The 16,210-nt window shown below is 37.8% G+C and overlaps 1 protein-coding gene across 1 annotated transcript; it reads right to left on the bottom strand.

Annotated features, from left to right (window-relative positions):
* Positions 1 to 7,721: 7,721 nt before the first annotated feature.
* Positions 7,722 to 16,210, bottom strand: krtcap2 (keratinocyte associated protein 2). Its single transcript, XM_036592939.1, has 5 exons — positions 16,064 to 16,210; positions 13,996 to 14,150; positions 11,181 to 11,244; positions 8,895 to 8,961; positions 7,722 to 8,298 (listed from the first exon to the last, which is right to left on the bottom strand). Exons 1-5 carry the CDS (start codon positions 16,065 to 16,067, stop codon positions 8,178 to 8,180), a joined length of 411 nt encoding a protein of 136 aa, XP_036448832.1. The 5' UTR covers positions 16,068 to 16,210; the 3' UTR covers positions 7,722 to 8,177.

Raw genomic sequence — 16,210 nt, 5'->3', positions numbered from 1 at the left:
CTCTCCCAGCGCTGATGAGTGAGCTCAAGGCGGAGGAGGAGGAGGTGAGCAGAACAGCTTGAAACCATCCTAAAAGGGGAATTCCACTGATTTTACAAAATGTCTGCCTAATTCAGTGGTTGAGATGTAAACGAAGTCCTTCAGAGTGGTTTGATGTGAAATGGTTCATTTGTAGACTCAGATGTCTTTACTGTGGTGCTGAATGGAACCAGGGGTCACAATGTCCACAACACAAATAAAGCCATTTCATTTACTATCCAAAACCACCAGTGATCCTACACGTGTCTTCTGAGGCTTTATATGTAACGTTGATGCTGGTAAAATAGTCATAAACCTATAATTCTCTGGGGACTATTTTGCCTTAGAACACCCTTCTTGTATCCTTTCACCATGAATGAATTCAAATAAACTGACTAAAATACGGTTTAGATCATAAAGCTGCCATAAGATAATGTCGCAGACATCAGGCAGCATATTCATAACCATTCTGTGTAGTAACTTTCTGTGAGGGAGCTTTTAGAGGTGGACGTCTGGTTCCCATCACCACCACTGTGAACAATTCTGACTCGGCAAGTTTCTCTAGAACAAAGCATTTCACACCAAACCACTCTGAATGACTCAGTTTACATTTTAGCCGTTGAGTCGTGCAGAAAATGTGATGAAATAGTGATTCAAGTCGAAACAAAACTCAACTTCAAGTAGAACAAAGAACCCAACTTGTGTTGGAATCAAAAGGTTTTGAGGTGTAAGTAGAACTCCAGTAGAGCTTCCTAAGCCCACCCATCATCTATTAGCATGAAATAAAAGTTTGTTAGGCTCTGTTCTTCTCTTTTTTGGTCTAAAGTATGACAAAGTCAAAAGTGAGAGGTGTGAGTAACAGGAAAACAGCCCAGAACTAACAAGAACAGAACGAGATTAAACAAGACATAGGTGATAGTAATAACATGTCGAAGGAGTACAAAGTGGAGTGCTTTACTTGCAGATATACTTGAGTGTTTAAATACAAATCCTTCTTGGGTTTTTATTCACTGATTCTTTTCCCTCATTTATAAATCACCTCTATACTGAGGGGAGTAAGTCAACTCCACGCCTCTACTACAATGCTGTGTATATAGACTTACAGCATTGATATTTGTTGAGGGAAAGTTTATAGAGAACATGGTGGAGTTGCCACCGCCCTACTGATTCTCAGTCTCTGCTTCTCTTTCACAACCCAGTGAGTCATAGCTTCCAGAGGTTCTCCTAACCCACAGCCCCATGTGTGTGTGGGTAAGAGAGAGAGAGGAAAAGAGTGTATTTTGGACATGTGTCAAGAGGCGGTTGTTATCAGAACATTATTCTGAAAGGAAGGGCTGCATACACACTAATCCTGTCTGGTTAGAGTGTTCTAGACTGCAGCAATGTTGTAAAACAGTGGATTAGCAGTGGCCCATGACCTGTTACGGTACACTTAGGGCTGGATGATATGGCCCAAATTCCTAACTGTGATATATTTTTTACCTCTTATTTACATGTTTCAGTTACATGGAGCAATTACTAACAATGATTATATGATTGCGGTGATTAAAAATATCTTTAAAAACTGAATGAAAATGAATGTGCTGCATAGGCAATGGTGCAATCTTTGCACTCAATCTTGGTTTCATATATATATAATAATAGTTATACTTTTTCAACAACATCTTTGATTTAATAAGCTTTAATATGTCTAAGTAGCATTTGAGTATTATTTTGACCCTGAACCCCCTCCCCCAGTAATCTGATTTTTAAAAAAGCCTGAAAAGATATATGGGAGTACAAAATTTGCGGTAGGAGAGACTTAAATCTTGTCAATAGTTGTTGCTGATCAGTGTAAGATGAGTTGTGTGGTTTAAAGTGACCTGCCTACTTCCTGGCCGTGTCAGCCAGTGCTGAACAGCAGGTGTTCTGCTGTTGCTATGTTTAATAAAGAGTGTTTGTGTAAAGCGCTATGTTTCACATTGGTGTCAGAAGTGGGATGCATCCCCCAGCAGTCTGGAGAAGAATCACACATTTACAAAACTCTAACAGGTCTTGCCTGGTGGTTGTTAGGAGTGTTTCTTTATATCTTTTAATCAATTTTTTTGGGAGTTTTTTTCCGACTGATTTTCCGTTCCTCTTTATTATGCATAGGGATTCTCTTATATCTAATCTTCTCAGAAGAAATTTTTTCTCCAGAAAATGAATAACTTGCACTTAATGGCTGTTTTGACTGGAAATTTTAATTATTGACTTTGCAGAGCACTGTATACAGTATTTCTTTAAACAGTGCTGGGGTCAGGGTGGAGGGGAGCATTTTCGTGAAAGCAGCCCAAGCCCTACACCCTCCGTTTAGCCTGTGAATGTCAGTGCTGGGTGTGTCCTGGTAACATCATTCTTGTGCAAACATCTGATTATTTCCCCCTTACAAGATCGTCCAAGCCAGAAATCATGTCAGCTCTTTTAAGGACAATTATGTATGACGTTCAGCTGTGTCTGTGGCAGCGAGTGAGGGAGTCCAGAGCAAAGATATGTCTTAAATTCCTCCCCAAGTGACAGAAACCTTGTAATTATCAGAAACAGCCATTTTTGCCAGGTGGGGTTGAGCACAGAGGGAGAGTGGGCTTGCGCAAACCTGTGATAATCACAGCTCTTTTGAAAGTAATGTTTAGCCCAGACATGTCTAGCTGTTATACAGCCCATGAGGTCCAATACCTTACCTGTCCTCCTTTGTTAGAGACGATCGTTCTAGAGCCTTCAGGAGTGTTCCCATTCTCTACATTCCAGGACAGCAGTGTAAGAAACTAGAAGGGGAAGTTCACCAAATTTCACATTTCCAATTCAACTTATGGCCAGTTGATCCTTTATAAATTAGGCTAAACTAAGGCTGGAATCTTATTTCATAATTGGAATGTATCCAGCACATACAGTCATGTGCAAAAGTTTGGGTGCCCCAGGTCAAATGAAGAATACAGTTTAATTTAAATGTACAATTACTGCCTATTTACTAAGTTTAACACATGGGGGGAAAGAAAAACTTTAAAGAATTTGGCCTGTGCACACACTTTATTTTTTTCCCAATTTTCAACATTTCTACATTTCTCTATCATTCAGAGTGGTTTGATGTGAAGTGCTTCATTGTAGAGAAACTTACTGCCCCTGATTTCTTTACAGTGGTGGTGATAGGAACCAGGTGTCGCAATTTCAACAGCACTAATGTAGCCATTTTATCTACTATCCAAAACCACCAGTGAACCTACACGTATCTTCTGAGTTTTTGTTTGTAATATTGAGCATGGTAAAAAAAACAGCAGTAAATTAGTTTCCTTTGAGAACTGTTTTGCCTTTTTAAAGCATGAACTTAAATTAATTTATGCCAAAACCTAACAAAATGTCCGGAAAACAGTGAGGCATAAGTGCATACCTATCCATTTTGTATAATAACTTTCTATGAGCACACTTTTGTGGGCATTCAATTCGTCAGACGTCTGGTTCCTATCACCGCTACTGTGAAAAATTCGGACTTGGCAAATTTCTCTAGAATGAAGCATTTCACATCAAACCCTTCTGTGGGACTTTGTTAACATCACAGTCTTTTAATTATACAGATTATTTCATAAATATGCAATATTCCCCTTTAAGTTTGTTCCCTGTTCAAACTTTTTGCATATATGACTATATATTTTTGATATGAAGAATGCTAATGCTGCTTTTTTTAACAAATAAATGTTTAGTCAAATGTCTTTACATACTGTTTTCTGAAATTCTTTCTTTCTTTCTTTATCAAAAGCAGAAGATTTCTTAGTTGTAACCTCAAATGACATGAACAGGCCACCCATATACACCAATGTTATCCACAGAAGGGTGGGCCAAAACATTTTTTGTAAGGGCAAGTCAAACTCACATGTGAATAGACTGGATCACCTGACTGCAGTTGTCCACTTACCAAGAGGTCATTGTTTTAAAACTGGTTCTCAAACCGGCCCTCAGAGAATCTCATCTCACAACACAACCTGCAACACGTAGAGCAAAAATGCGGCTTGTCTAGGGCAGGAGTGTCCGGTCTTGTCCGTAAAGGGCCGGTGTGGCGTTTTTATTCCAACAAAGCAGGAGCACACATGATGAACTGTTTGAAGACTCAACTGATCAAACAAGTGGAATCAGATGAGCTCCAGCTTGTTTGGAATGAAGACCACACCGATCCCTTTGTGGATAAGATTGGACAACCCTGATCTAAAGGTTCCTGAGGACTAGTTTAAGAACCACTCTTCTAGAAGGATATCAACACATAGATTTGAGAATACTTTGACAAATGTTTGTCAATAAACATTAAGAATAAATTTGAATTAAGACTGTTCAGAAACGCTGCCGACTTCTCTGGGTCTATTACGTCCTCTATTACAGCTTCCATTCTTTTCAGGAGACTTGCTTTTAGTTTTTTTCAAGGAAATCTGCAGTGATATTTTTCCAAAGTTCAGTCTTAGAAGTTCTTCCTACAATCCAAGTAATCCATAATATAAATTCAGACACTTGTCCAGTTTCGGTGTTCTACAGCACATTTTCTTCTTTTCTTCCTTTTCTCCATAAGGGAGCTTGATTTTCTCCTCTCTCTTAAAGATGAAAGCTTTAATGTAACGTTTGAGGCATGGAGGCGGGATGCAAATGTGAGTTATTTTTATTGAAATTAGAGTCCATGACAAAAAATAAACTAAACTAAACTACAAGCAAACAAGCGACAAGGTTACATCCACAATGCAAGACAAAGACTGAACAAACACAGGGGTATAAATACACAGAGGGGAAATAAGACACACCTGGGACTAATGAGGGGCGGAGCTACAGGCAGGTGGAACAGATAACAAGGGGGCAGGACCAGGGAGGAGACACAGAACAACAACAAAAAGCACGTCACAAGAAAACAAAAAGACACATGGCTACCATAGAGGGGGCGAAAGATGCACTGAGAGGGACAAAGGGAGAATCCGTAACATTTAAGGGCGCTTTATCTGAAGTCTTGGGGGTCTACCGGGTCTTGCAGGTGCTTGTTGGGAGATCCAATGTCTCTGTATCTTTTAATTTTTTATGAACTCTAGTTTTGGTTGATGTAAGATATTTTACTTTAAGCAACCTTTTGCCAAATTTGAATCAAGGAAATTTCAAAGAACCAAAGAACCAGTTTTAGTGCACCAATTCACACAAAAACAATTATTCGCTATTGATCTTCATAGTATGTATCTTTAGATTAACACTTAATAAAGTCAACATAAGCACATTACATGGATTATTCTACGAAATTGGTTGAAAGTCAGAGTTCAAGCACATTTCAGACTTTTAACTGACTTGGACTTCAGACTAAAATTGTTTTGAGTTACCCTATAACTTAATTATGCTCAATTTATTACAATAAATGTTTGAACATTCCATTTAGTACTAAAACAATCATAACACTAGTAAAACTTTTCTAAATTTTCCCACAGTGACTGCTTCATTAGTGACAATTTTAGCTCATTTTCAGCAGAACTCAGAAATGCTAGCCAGTACATGACTAGCAAACACAGCTGTGAACAGTCGTTCACACATAAAATCATCAAGTTTTTCATTAAAACACAAAAAAGTTTACTTAATTGCAGAAAATGTGTTTTGGTAGTGACAATACTGAATGTTGTGTGCTCATTTTCAGCCTTTGGGAGGCATTTACTTCAAAACAATGGGATCTAACTGCTCACCATGTGGTCATGAGAGACAGGGATGCAGTCTCATTTCATGCTTTAAAATGAAGGGGTGTGGCTAAAATAAGACTCCGTCTATGGGCTAAAAACCTCTGTTTTTCGGGGGTGAAACGAAAACGTGGGACATTTTTTACATTTAAAAATGAAACTTATGATGAATGTAAATCTTTCAATCTCAGTTTAAAAGATAAAAAAAAAAAATTAAAAAAGTCTTTAAAATGGAAAAAAAAATGTAGGAGTTTGGGACAGACACCTCCCAACAGAAAGTGCCCTATAAATGATGATTTTGTATATATTTAGCTTATTACCATCTCAATTAATGCCCTGGGTTTAAATAGATCATAACATAATCCAGTAAATATCTAAATTCTGAATACTTTTTTATTTATTTATTTATTTATTATTAAGGGACTGCAGTTTATTCAGTAGAAAGGTCCATTTACAGTTGTATGCAAAAGTTTGAACACCCTGGTCAAATCATGTTTTGTTGATTTTCTAAGGGAAAATAAGTCCTCTACATCGAGCAGATGTAAAAATGACCTTTTCCTGATCATTTTGGAGCACTAGGTCTTTGTGTTGTTCCATCCCTATCAGTGTTGTGCCAGCTTTGGCTGACTCCTGTTCCAGTTTCCTAAAACGTGTTTTTCTCATCTTGTACAGGCTGCGTTGATTTTTGTCAAACAAACCCCTCACATTCGAAAAGTCTTTAAGTATGAACATCTTATGACATACTGGGCCTGTTTCTCAGAGCCAGATTATGCCTGTAAAGGCTGAGACAGGATGTGTTTAAAACTAGCAACACTTAACTGTTTGAGAACTGAAAACACTAATTGTTTCAGTTTTAAAATTTAAATTTTTCATTATTTCATAATGCGCCACGTTTTTAATTGGGAACAGGCAGGCCGGTCTAACACTCGCACTCTCTGATTGCACAGCCATGCTGCCATGACAAAACATAAAAAAAACCTCCAAAATGTGTAATTATCTTTTAAGTATTAATGGTGCCTTCACAGATATGAATGTTACCCATACCATGACAGACCCTGACTTTTGAACATTTACACTGGTAACAATCTGGATGGTTCCTTTCTTTTTTGGTCTGGAGAATGTCCATTATTTCCATAAACTGTCATAAAGGTTGATTTGGCAGACCCAGAGAAGTCAGCGGCGTTTCTGGATGTTTTTGACGTGGCTTCTGCAGTGTGTAGTCCAGTCTTAAATCAAACTGTGTTTACTGGCAAAGGTTTGTCAAACTATTTTCGTGTCCCTGTGTTGATATCTATAAAAGAAGGCTATCGGGTTTTATTGTAGCGCCCTCAATTCTGGTTTTTGGCTTTGTACCGTTTACATCTTTACACAGAGACATTTCTCTGGATTACCTGAATTTTATGATATTACGCACCATAGATTAAGTAATTTCTAATTGAGAAATTTTTTCCTTGAAATGTTAATTATTTGCAAACATTTTCACATTTTTGGTAAAGTGGTGGGCCTCGACCCATCTTTGCTCAGGACTATGCTCCTTTTAAACCAAAGCACGAGTGCACCAGTTTAATATGTTTTTTGAACATTTCACAACATTCCTAGATTTTTCGGAACATGTTGTGGATATCGATTTCAGAATATATATATATATATATATATATATATATATATAAAAATTCATTATAAAATCTAAATTCATTTGATAAGGCAAACATCAAACATCTTGTCTGAAACATGGCCTGCGAGGTCAACAGCGTAGATGCGGGGAAACAAATGAAAAACTCTGCCGTTTTCCTTTAAATGTCTTTGCAGTTTAAAAACGTGTTGCTGTTGTATACTTACAGGCAGTCAGGACATGACCGAGGACTGAGACGCTGAGAGTCTCATGATGCTCAGCAAACCCTACGGCTGTTTGCTTATAAACAACACAAACCCATTACTTTTGTGTGCTTCTGCTACAGTGAAAATGAAGGCATAAATCAGTCAGAATGAAAAACTACAGCCATTTGATAGTCTTTTTCAGTGTTTTAATAACAAATCCTTTAACAAAAATACTTTGTAAGTGGAACCAATTCACACAGCTATGACCGGCAAGACAAGATAGTGACTTATCTTGACATTTCCTGTCAGGAATCACTGTAAGTGGGAGGCCAGATTATTCCACTGAAGAAACTCAGGCTTTTCCATGTGAACAAGCAGGCTGCAAGACTGCAACTGCGTAAACATACAAATATGTCCATTAATAATATGCTCTTTAAACTCCCAGCTAGCCTTAGGGCAGCTGTGATGCCATTCCAGAAACACCTGATTGGGACTTAAAAATGACTGGGAATGAATGGAATGTAGAAATCATACAATCTTTTAACTTCTAAAGAAAATGTTACTGCAGTGTAATGATTCGCTTCACTGTGGTACACTGACGCCATGTGTAGGGCTGTTTGGACAATAACGGACAGTTTCAGTGCTTTAGTTCTTCCTCTTTCCCTTGCTGGTGGTTTTGGCGGGAGTTGCCACCGGAACCGCAGCCTGGTAAAGAGCTGCAGATACTTTGTTGATGTAGTAGAGGGCGAAGAGTGAGAATATCAAACTGCAAAGGGAAAGAAACAAATCATCAAAATATGATTACAATTAAAGCCTGAGAATCACTACAGGCCTCATGGAACAATCACCCACAACTAGGGCTGCAACAGACAACTAATTTGATAGTTGCGTAATATATCGATTACTGAAACGAAATAGCTTGTGTAGCTATTAGCTTTTAAATTAGCTTGGGGTTGTTTTATGCATTTGCTAACCAACAATGAAGACAATAATGATGAATAACATTCACCGTTTTAATGAACTTTCCTGCTAATACAAAAAAAGTAAATAAAAACGCGAGACAGACGCGTAATGACGTCACCAACTAATTGACTACCAAGTTAGTTAAGTAAGTCGAATAATCGTTGCACCCCTACCTACAACACTATTCTACTGTGATATGTGGTAAAGACACTCGGTAAATGTTCTGCCCTTTCGTCAGGAGATCGTGGGTTCGAATCTCAAAAAACTCAACTATTTACATTTTTTCCCCATATCTGTAAAAACTGTGGATCATCAGTATCAATCAACCAATCTCATTTGTGCTCTACTTCGAATCTTAAATTCTTTAAAAAATAATTGCATTTCATTTCTTTAGCTTACCATGTGGTGACACACACGCGATGCACCAAACCGGAGGCAAAGAGGGATAGAAACAGGCACAACAGAACTGAGAGAGAGAGAAAGAGACAGTTAGTTTATGCCTATGTGTTCACTAAACATTTCAAAGCCCTGTTAATAACAACTGTGTCATTATTAAACCTAATGCACGCTTACACCAATAAGTCAAAATACTATGACCACCTCCCTAATATTCTGTTGGTCCTACACATGCCACCAAACCAGCTCCAACCCGCCAAAACGGGGACTCCACAAGACCTCTGAAGGTGCCCGGTGGAAGACATTGCTGCTGTCGTAACAAAACCTCGTATCTCCAAAATGGTAACATTACAGGAGAAGGAAAAAACCCACTTTACTTTTAATGTAAGTCAGTGGAACCAGATTTTTTTCCAAGGCAATTTTGTCCATACAGGTATTTTGTCAGGTAATTATGTCAAAAACTGAAAAACCCCAAAAATGGAGATACATGGTTTTGTTCCTGCAGCAGCGAGATATACATATTATATATACATATTAGTGGTAAGTGCAGCGCCCGGACAGTCTGTGGCGGCACATAACAAAAACACAACTGGATGAGTGAGAAATCCGAGCGGCTCCCTCTGCATTAAAGCCAGGTTAGATCAGGAGTCACAACACAAATGATAAGAAGAGACATTTTGTCCTTTCAACATAAATCAAACCAGCTTGGGAGCCGCAACACAATGTCCAGTATGTCTCAGTGTGTGTTAATGTCCTAGTATAGACTAAACAATATAAACGAGAGCGCAGATTTACTTTGCTCTGCTTTAAGCTTTAGCTCAGCTTTAGCCGCCAGAAAACTTTTCCTCAGAAGTTGATCAGTTAAATGTCTCTCAGCGTACGACTGTCTTACGAGGCTGAAGTCGCTTCTTATTCTCCAGCTTCTTGTTCGAATTTACCCGTTCCACCTTAAATTCTGACTGAGGCGCTGAATGAAAATGCGGCACCGTTTAAGGTGGAACGGGAGAATTCGAAAGAGAAGCGAGTTCAGCTTCGCCACTTTTTAGTGTGTGACAGTCTCTCGTTGTAGATTTAACGTATCAGGAAACCAACTGCGCTGCTTATAAACGCGAATAACGCATCGCTGCTGTGTGACCTGCAGTCTGCACGCCGGTTCTCAGTCATTGCGAAACAGGGCTTTCGCGCTATGTTTCACACAACCCGTCACAAAGATACTTTACTAACACAGCGATCCCCCCCGTCTCTACAACGAGACCAAAACCGAAGTTATAAAATCACTAAAGAAAACGGGTAGAATAGCTGTAACGTGCTGTGTGGATATCCACTGCCACTGGATCTTATTTCACCGTAACTGCGCATTTTATCGCAGATGAGTAGCAGCAGCTTCTCGTGCTCCAAACAAGAGCACTGAATGAGAGCCGTCTAGTTCACTTGCCACATCACTTCCATTTGATTTATTAAAAAAGATATTGGAAGTAAATTCATTATGGATCATTACAAATACTTTGCTTTAAAAGTACCGAAACACTTTAAATAACAATAACACTGAGTCAGTTAGTCACTTTAAAATGTATATTGTATCTATATTCTGTATATTTTGTGTATATTTAATATATTTCAGTTGGTTTTTCTTGTATTTTTATTTTAACTTATTTACTTTCTGTAGAGTGATGTAGCTTCTGTAGCTGAGCCTCACCACAAGCATTTCACTGCATAAATATCCTGACATGTTGTGCAAATGACAAATAAACTTGAACTCGAAACTTGAGCTCACACAGTGAGAAAATGTAAATGCTATATAGGAAAAAAAGATGCATCGATAATCGTTTTATAATCGCATCGCAGCCCTCTGAATCATAATCGAATCGTGAGGTGCCTAGAGATTCCCACCCCTAATATATATATATATACGCATGTCAAGGTGTCATTCATATATATATATATATATATATATATATATATATATATATATATATATGTATATATTTATGAATGACACCTTGACATGCGCCAGTGTTGCAAGACAACACAGAGGAATTAGACCTCCGCATTTAACCCATCCATGCAGTGAAACACCCATGCACACATACATGCACACTAGTGAACACACACACTAGGGGGCAGTGAGCACACTTGGTAGGTGCCTTGCTCAAGGGCACTTCAGTCACATACTGTCAGCTGAGGGGATCGAACAGGAGACCTTCTGGTCACAAGGCTGGTTCCCTAACCTCCTGCCCCCATAATAATGTGATTATATGAGAATTCACTATTTCAGACTGGCTCACTCACTCTCTGGGAAGATTTTTGCCTGGAAGCCTTTACCAAAGACAAGATTCTCCAGATTATTGAAGGCCTAGAATTAAAGGTTAAGGAAAAACATAGGAGAACAAATTCTGATGATACTGTGAAAAGCAGGGCTTTGTTCACATAGAGCCACGCGCAAAGGTTTAAACACCAGGTCAAATTTCATGTTTTGTTGATTTTTTTTTCAAGTTAAGATAAGTTAACATATCTGCTACAGAGAACACACTTAAATATAGTATTTTTCTGCAAATTCTAAAACAGAATCTGTGCATTACAATATGCAGAAGTCTGTTCTCTGTAGAGGATGTATTAAACCTATTTTCACTTAGAAAATCAACAAAACATGCCATTTGCCCAGGCTTTGCATTACGACTCTTAGGCTCACATGCTGAGCAAAGCCGCCAGTGGATATCTGCACCCATTATTTGAGCACATATTATGATGCACTTCCTCCTCCCTCACAGGACAGATATTTTTGTGAGATTTAGACCAGAGTTGTTATCAACAAAAACTAGCAGCTAAAGAACATGTTTGTTAACTGTAGTATATATTAAAATGAGTTAATTTAAAAACAGAAACTCAAAAATCTGTAATATCCACTGCATCATGAACTAAACAGAATTATAGAAAAAAAAAAGAAAAATTTCTAATGGATTTTAGTCTTATAGGAAGTGGACCCCTTCTATAGCAATACAAAAAGCAACCAGGAGATGGCGATGTTTTTAAAAGAGGAATTCAAATCTGTTTTTCAAATTTTCTGCAGAATTCAATCATTGAGATGCAAAGAAAGTCACTAAGAGTGGTTTGATTTAAAATGGTTAATTGTACAGAAACTTGCCTAGATTTATTTACAGGGGTAGTGAATCGAACCAGGGGTCTTGATTTCTAAAACACAAAATATGGCCATTTTATTTACTATCTAAAACCACCAGTGAACCTCTGTGTGCCTTCTGAGTTTTTATATGTAATGCTGATGATGGTAAAGTTGTAGTAAATCTGAAAAATTAAGCTTTCGTTGGGCACAATTATGCCTTACAACATCCTGCATGTACCCCTCCATCATGAATGGATTTTAATAATACATTTCTGACCAAAATGTTACCTTATTGTCATAAAATGTGTCAGGCAACAGGCAGCGTATTCATTATCATTTCATATAATAACTTTCTGTGAAGGAGCTTTCAGAGGCATTAAACTTTTCAGACGTCTGGTTCCCATCACCACCACTGTGAACAATCCTGACTATTACTCTAGAATGGAGCATTTCACACCAAACCACTCAGAATGGATTTGTTTAGATCTTATCTTATATCTTATATTTTAAGATTAGATATAAACAAATTATATATTTTTTTATATATATCCATATATATTATTAAATATTGACATATCTTACCAACTAATTATGCAGAAATTTTGAAAAACTGGTTGAATTCCCCTTGGAGTAAAGCTTGCACAGCCTAGCTAAGCACAGTTTGCTGTTACGCTAAGAGGTGTTTTGTAGTTTAAACAGACTTTATGCATTTTAAACTTTTTACCCCACCCTCCTCAAATACAGTCATATGCAAAAGTTTGAACACCCCTAATCAAATGACGTTTTGTTGATTTTATAAGTGAAAGTAAGTTGAAACATCCTCAACAGAGAACACACTTCTGCACATTTTAATAAACAATTACTGTTTATTTTCTGAATTTAACATTTTGACAGGCACATTTTATATTTTATGTCGTTCCACTATGTTAAACTTAACAAATAAACAGTAGCTGCGCATTAAACTGTGTTCTCTGTAGAGGACGTGTTAACTTATTGTCACTTAGAAATTCAACAAAACATGTCATTTGACAAGGTGTGCCCAATACGACTGTGGCCAATATTACAATATTTTATTGTTATTGTGATCAATTGTCACAGATTTGCTTTTTTAGGGCATATGATGGATATTGTCAGCATTTAAAGAACACTATCTACAAGTGCAGAGAACGCAATAAGGCCTGTTTAGTTTGATTTAGTGCAGTTTGTAAAACACTGAATCCTGGAAATCCCTGTAGTTGTAGGTTTATTAGTATTATTATTATTATTATTATTATAAGTATTTTTATATAGTACAATACAGATTCTATTTGGTCTGTTCCAACTTATTAAATATCAGAAAAACTAAATATTATGCATCTTGTAATGTCTTTAAGTACCGTTATATATGTTTTTGCCATATCACCCACCCCATCTTCCTAAAATGCTTCTTTGTTATTGATGTGTACAATCCCTGTAGTACATAAAGGGGAACTCCACTGAATTTTCAAAATTTTAGCATAATTAAATTGTTAAGATGTAAAAAAAAAAAGTCATTCAGGGTGGTCTGATGTGGAATGATGTGATGTGAAATGATGTGATGTGAAAATCAGAACTGTTCATGTTGGTGGTGATAGGAACCAGACATCCAGGGCGCTTAATGCCTCACAGAAAGTTATTGCGTAAATGTTTTACCACTATTTTACCATCATTAACATTACATATCAAAACTCAGACATGTGCAAGTTCACTGCTTACTTTGGGTAGTACATAAAATGGCTATAATTTATGACCCTGGGTTCCATTCACCACCACTGTAAAGAAATCTGAGTCAGTAAGTTTCTATACAATCAACCATTTCACATCAAACCACTCCAAAGGACTCTCAACCACTGAATTATACTGAAATTTTAAATGATCAGCTGAATTCCTCTTTAAAAGCAGTGCATGTGTTGAAACCATCTGATCTGGGGTCACTGTGCTGAGAGATCAGAAGCTATAGCAGGATACAGTGAGGGAGCAGACGAAGAGCACAGAGCCCAGGAAGCCTCCCAGGATGGTCAGCCACTCAGAGGAGCCCAGCTGCCTGCTGAACATCTGCATCCCTGCAAAGACCAGCACGGACAACAGGCTGGACAACACCAGAGACGTCCCTGTGTTCACCGCTGAGAGAGACAGACAGAGAAAGGGTATTAAAATAAACATAACACAGTTGCTCAAGTCGCAGAACACAACAGACTAATATTATGAGGCCTTCATTTATCATTTATAGCAATAATGCAACACTATTCCAGTATTTTTTAATAAACAATGTGCTATTGGGTATTGAATGAATGTTTGATACTGCACAAAATTCTCTGCTGTAGGCTTCTACAAGGCATAGAACTCCATTCTGTTTCAGTTCCAAAAGGTTCTTGTGCAATCAGCGATATAAAAACATCAAGTTCTCGAGTTATTATGAAGGAATATTTTAATGTACTCACTGAACACACAAAATCACTATTCATCAATTAGCTTGATAGCCTGTACTGCCCAAGATGGAGGAAAGCTCATCACTACCCACAACAAAGGAGAGCCCAGCAGTTAAATAGTCCCTGGCAGGTGTGTGATGTCCTTTAACAGGTCTCACCATAAGATGACAGCACAACTATTGGAGAATATTGGAGAATTATCACTGCATGTGCATTAAAAATGCGTTGTTCTATGCTCCGTGGAAGCCAATGAGAGGCAGCATTATGTTGCACATTTCATGTTAGAAATGAATAAGTTTAGAAAAGACCCACCAAATTAACTCTAAAAAACCTACAAACTCTGGAAAATTTCATTTTTTTTAGAAGAAAATATTCGAGCTGTTCTTTTAAGGAAGGATTCTGCCATTTTTCAGAAAATTCTGCAGGACTAAATCGTTGAGTGGTTAAGTGCAAAGAAAACTGCTGACTCTTGGTTTCATTACAATGATGGTGATAAGAGCCAAGGGTTGCAAAGCCTACAGTGCAAATGTATTTTATTTACTATCCTAAAATAACCAATAAGCTTACACATCTTCTAGGTTTATATATGTTATGCTGATAATGGTACAATAGTGGCAAACCTGAAAGCTTGGGTACTATATTGTACTTATAATGCTCTGCATGTACCTCTCTGCTATTCATCAATTAAAAAAAATATATTTTTAAGCCAAAACCTTCAATGTCAAAATCATCCTAACACAAAATCTCAGACATTAGGTATGATATTCCTAATAATGTTGTGTAATAAGCTTTAGTGAGGTTTCTGTCACCACCACTGTGGGCAACATTGACATGGCAAGTTTCTCCCGCACAGAGCATTTCACACCAAGCCGCTCTGAAAGTTTACATATCAACTCCGATATGCAGAAATTTCGAAACATCGGTGGAGTTCCCCTTTAAGTCACATTGAGTTACGTTACAATTAATTCATTAAAACCGAATTTTATCGAGGACAACTATGCGACCTAAAATACAAGCCAAGTAAGACGAATTTAAGGCAAAATTAACGAGAAAACATTTATTTTCTGACGGAACAGATGCGCTAAAGGCTCCGTGTAGGACACGTCATGTGTACACTCCTCATTCTGTTCCGGCTGGAAACAAAACCGGCTCTCCACTGGGATACTTACTGACCTAAAAAACCTTTAAAATATATGTGTATATTAATAACTTGCGTTTGCACCGTGACACCCACGTGCAGAAGACCTGTGCGACCAAACTGTAATTGTACAGCAAACCAAATGACCAAATTAGGCTTATACGTTGCTATATAGCTGGAGCTAAGCTAACGTAGGTAGCTAATGTGTACATAGGTTAGCTAGCAAGGAGAACTAAACCCTAAAATCAGACGAACGTTATTATAAACAAAAATAATAAATCAGAGCATAACGATCTGCATTTTTGGGGTAATATTCTAAACAATACACTTGTAGGATGAATAATCAACATTATGTCTGCACTGCCAGCCACTGACCCGGACTCGTTCACCTACAGCTGTAACGTTAACCGTGAACCCTGCGGTTCCTCACAGTCTCCCTTAAAATACAGAGTAAAAAACAATGCCGTACCCATCCTTTATTCCGAAAAACAGACTGAAAGATGTCTTGATCCAGGCAGTCTATCTAGATCTCGGCACTTCAGCTACTTTCTCTTCTCCCTCCTCCTTCTTTTAGACCTGTGTTCAGCCTGAACGCTGTGACTCGTCTTGCTGCCAC

The sequence above is a fragment of the Colossoma macropomum genome, unplaced genomic scaffold, assembly GCF_904425465.1.
Source record: "Colossoma macropomum unplaced genomic scaffold, Colossoma_macropomum, whole genome shotgun sequence".
In the NCBI taxonomy this organism is placed as follows: Eukaryota; Metazoa; Chordata; class Actinopteri; order Characiformes; family Serrasalmidae; genus Colossoma; species Colossoma macropomum.
The sequence above is the reverse complement of the archived record's forward strand: the minus strand, read 5'-3'. Positions and strand labels throughout refer to the sequence as shown.

Excerpts from the sequence above, each read along its gene's own strand:
- krtcap2 (XM_036592939.1), bottom strand. Across the intron at positions 11,245-13,995 it reads TCTTCGTCTGCTCCCTCACT|GCCTTCAATAATCTGGAGAA; the intron begins GTATCCTGCTAT and ends CTTTAATTCTAG. Across the intron at positions 8,962-11,180 it reads GGCAAAAATCTTCCCAGAGA|TTCTGTTGTGCCTGTTTCTA; the intron begins GTGAGTGAGCCA and ends TCTCTCTCTCAG.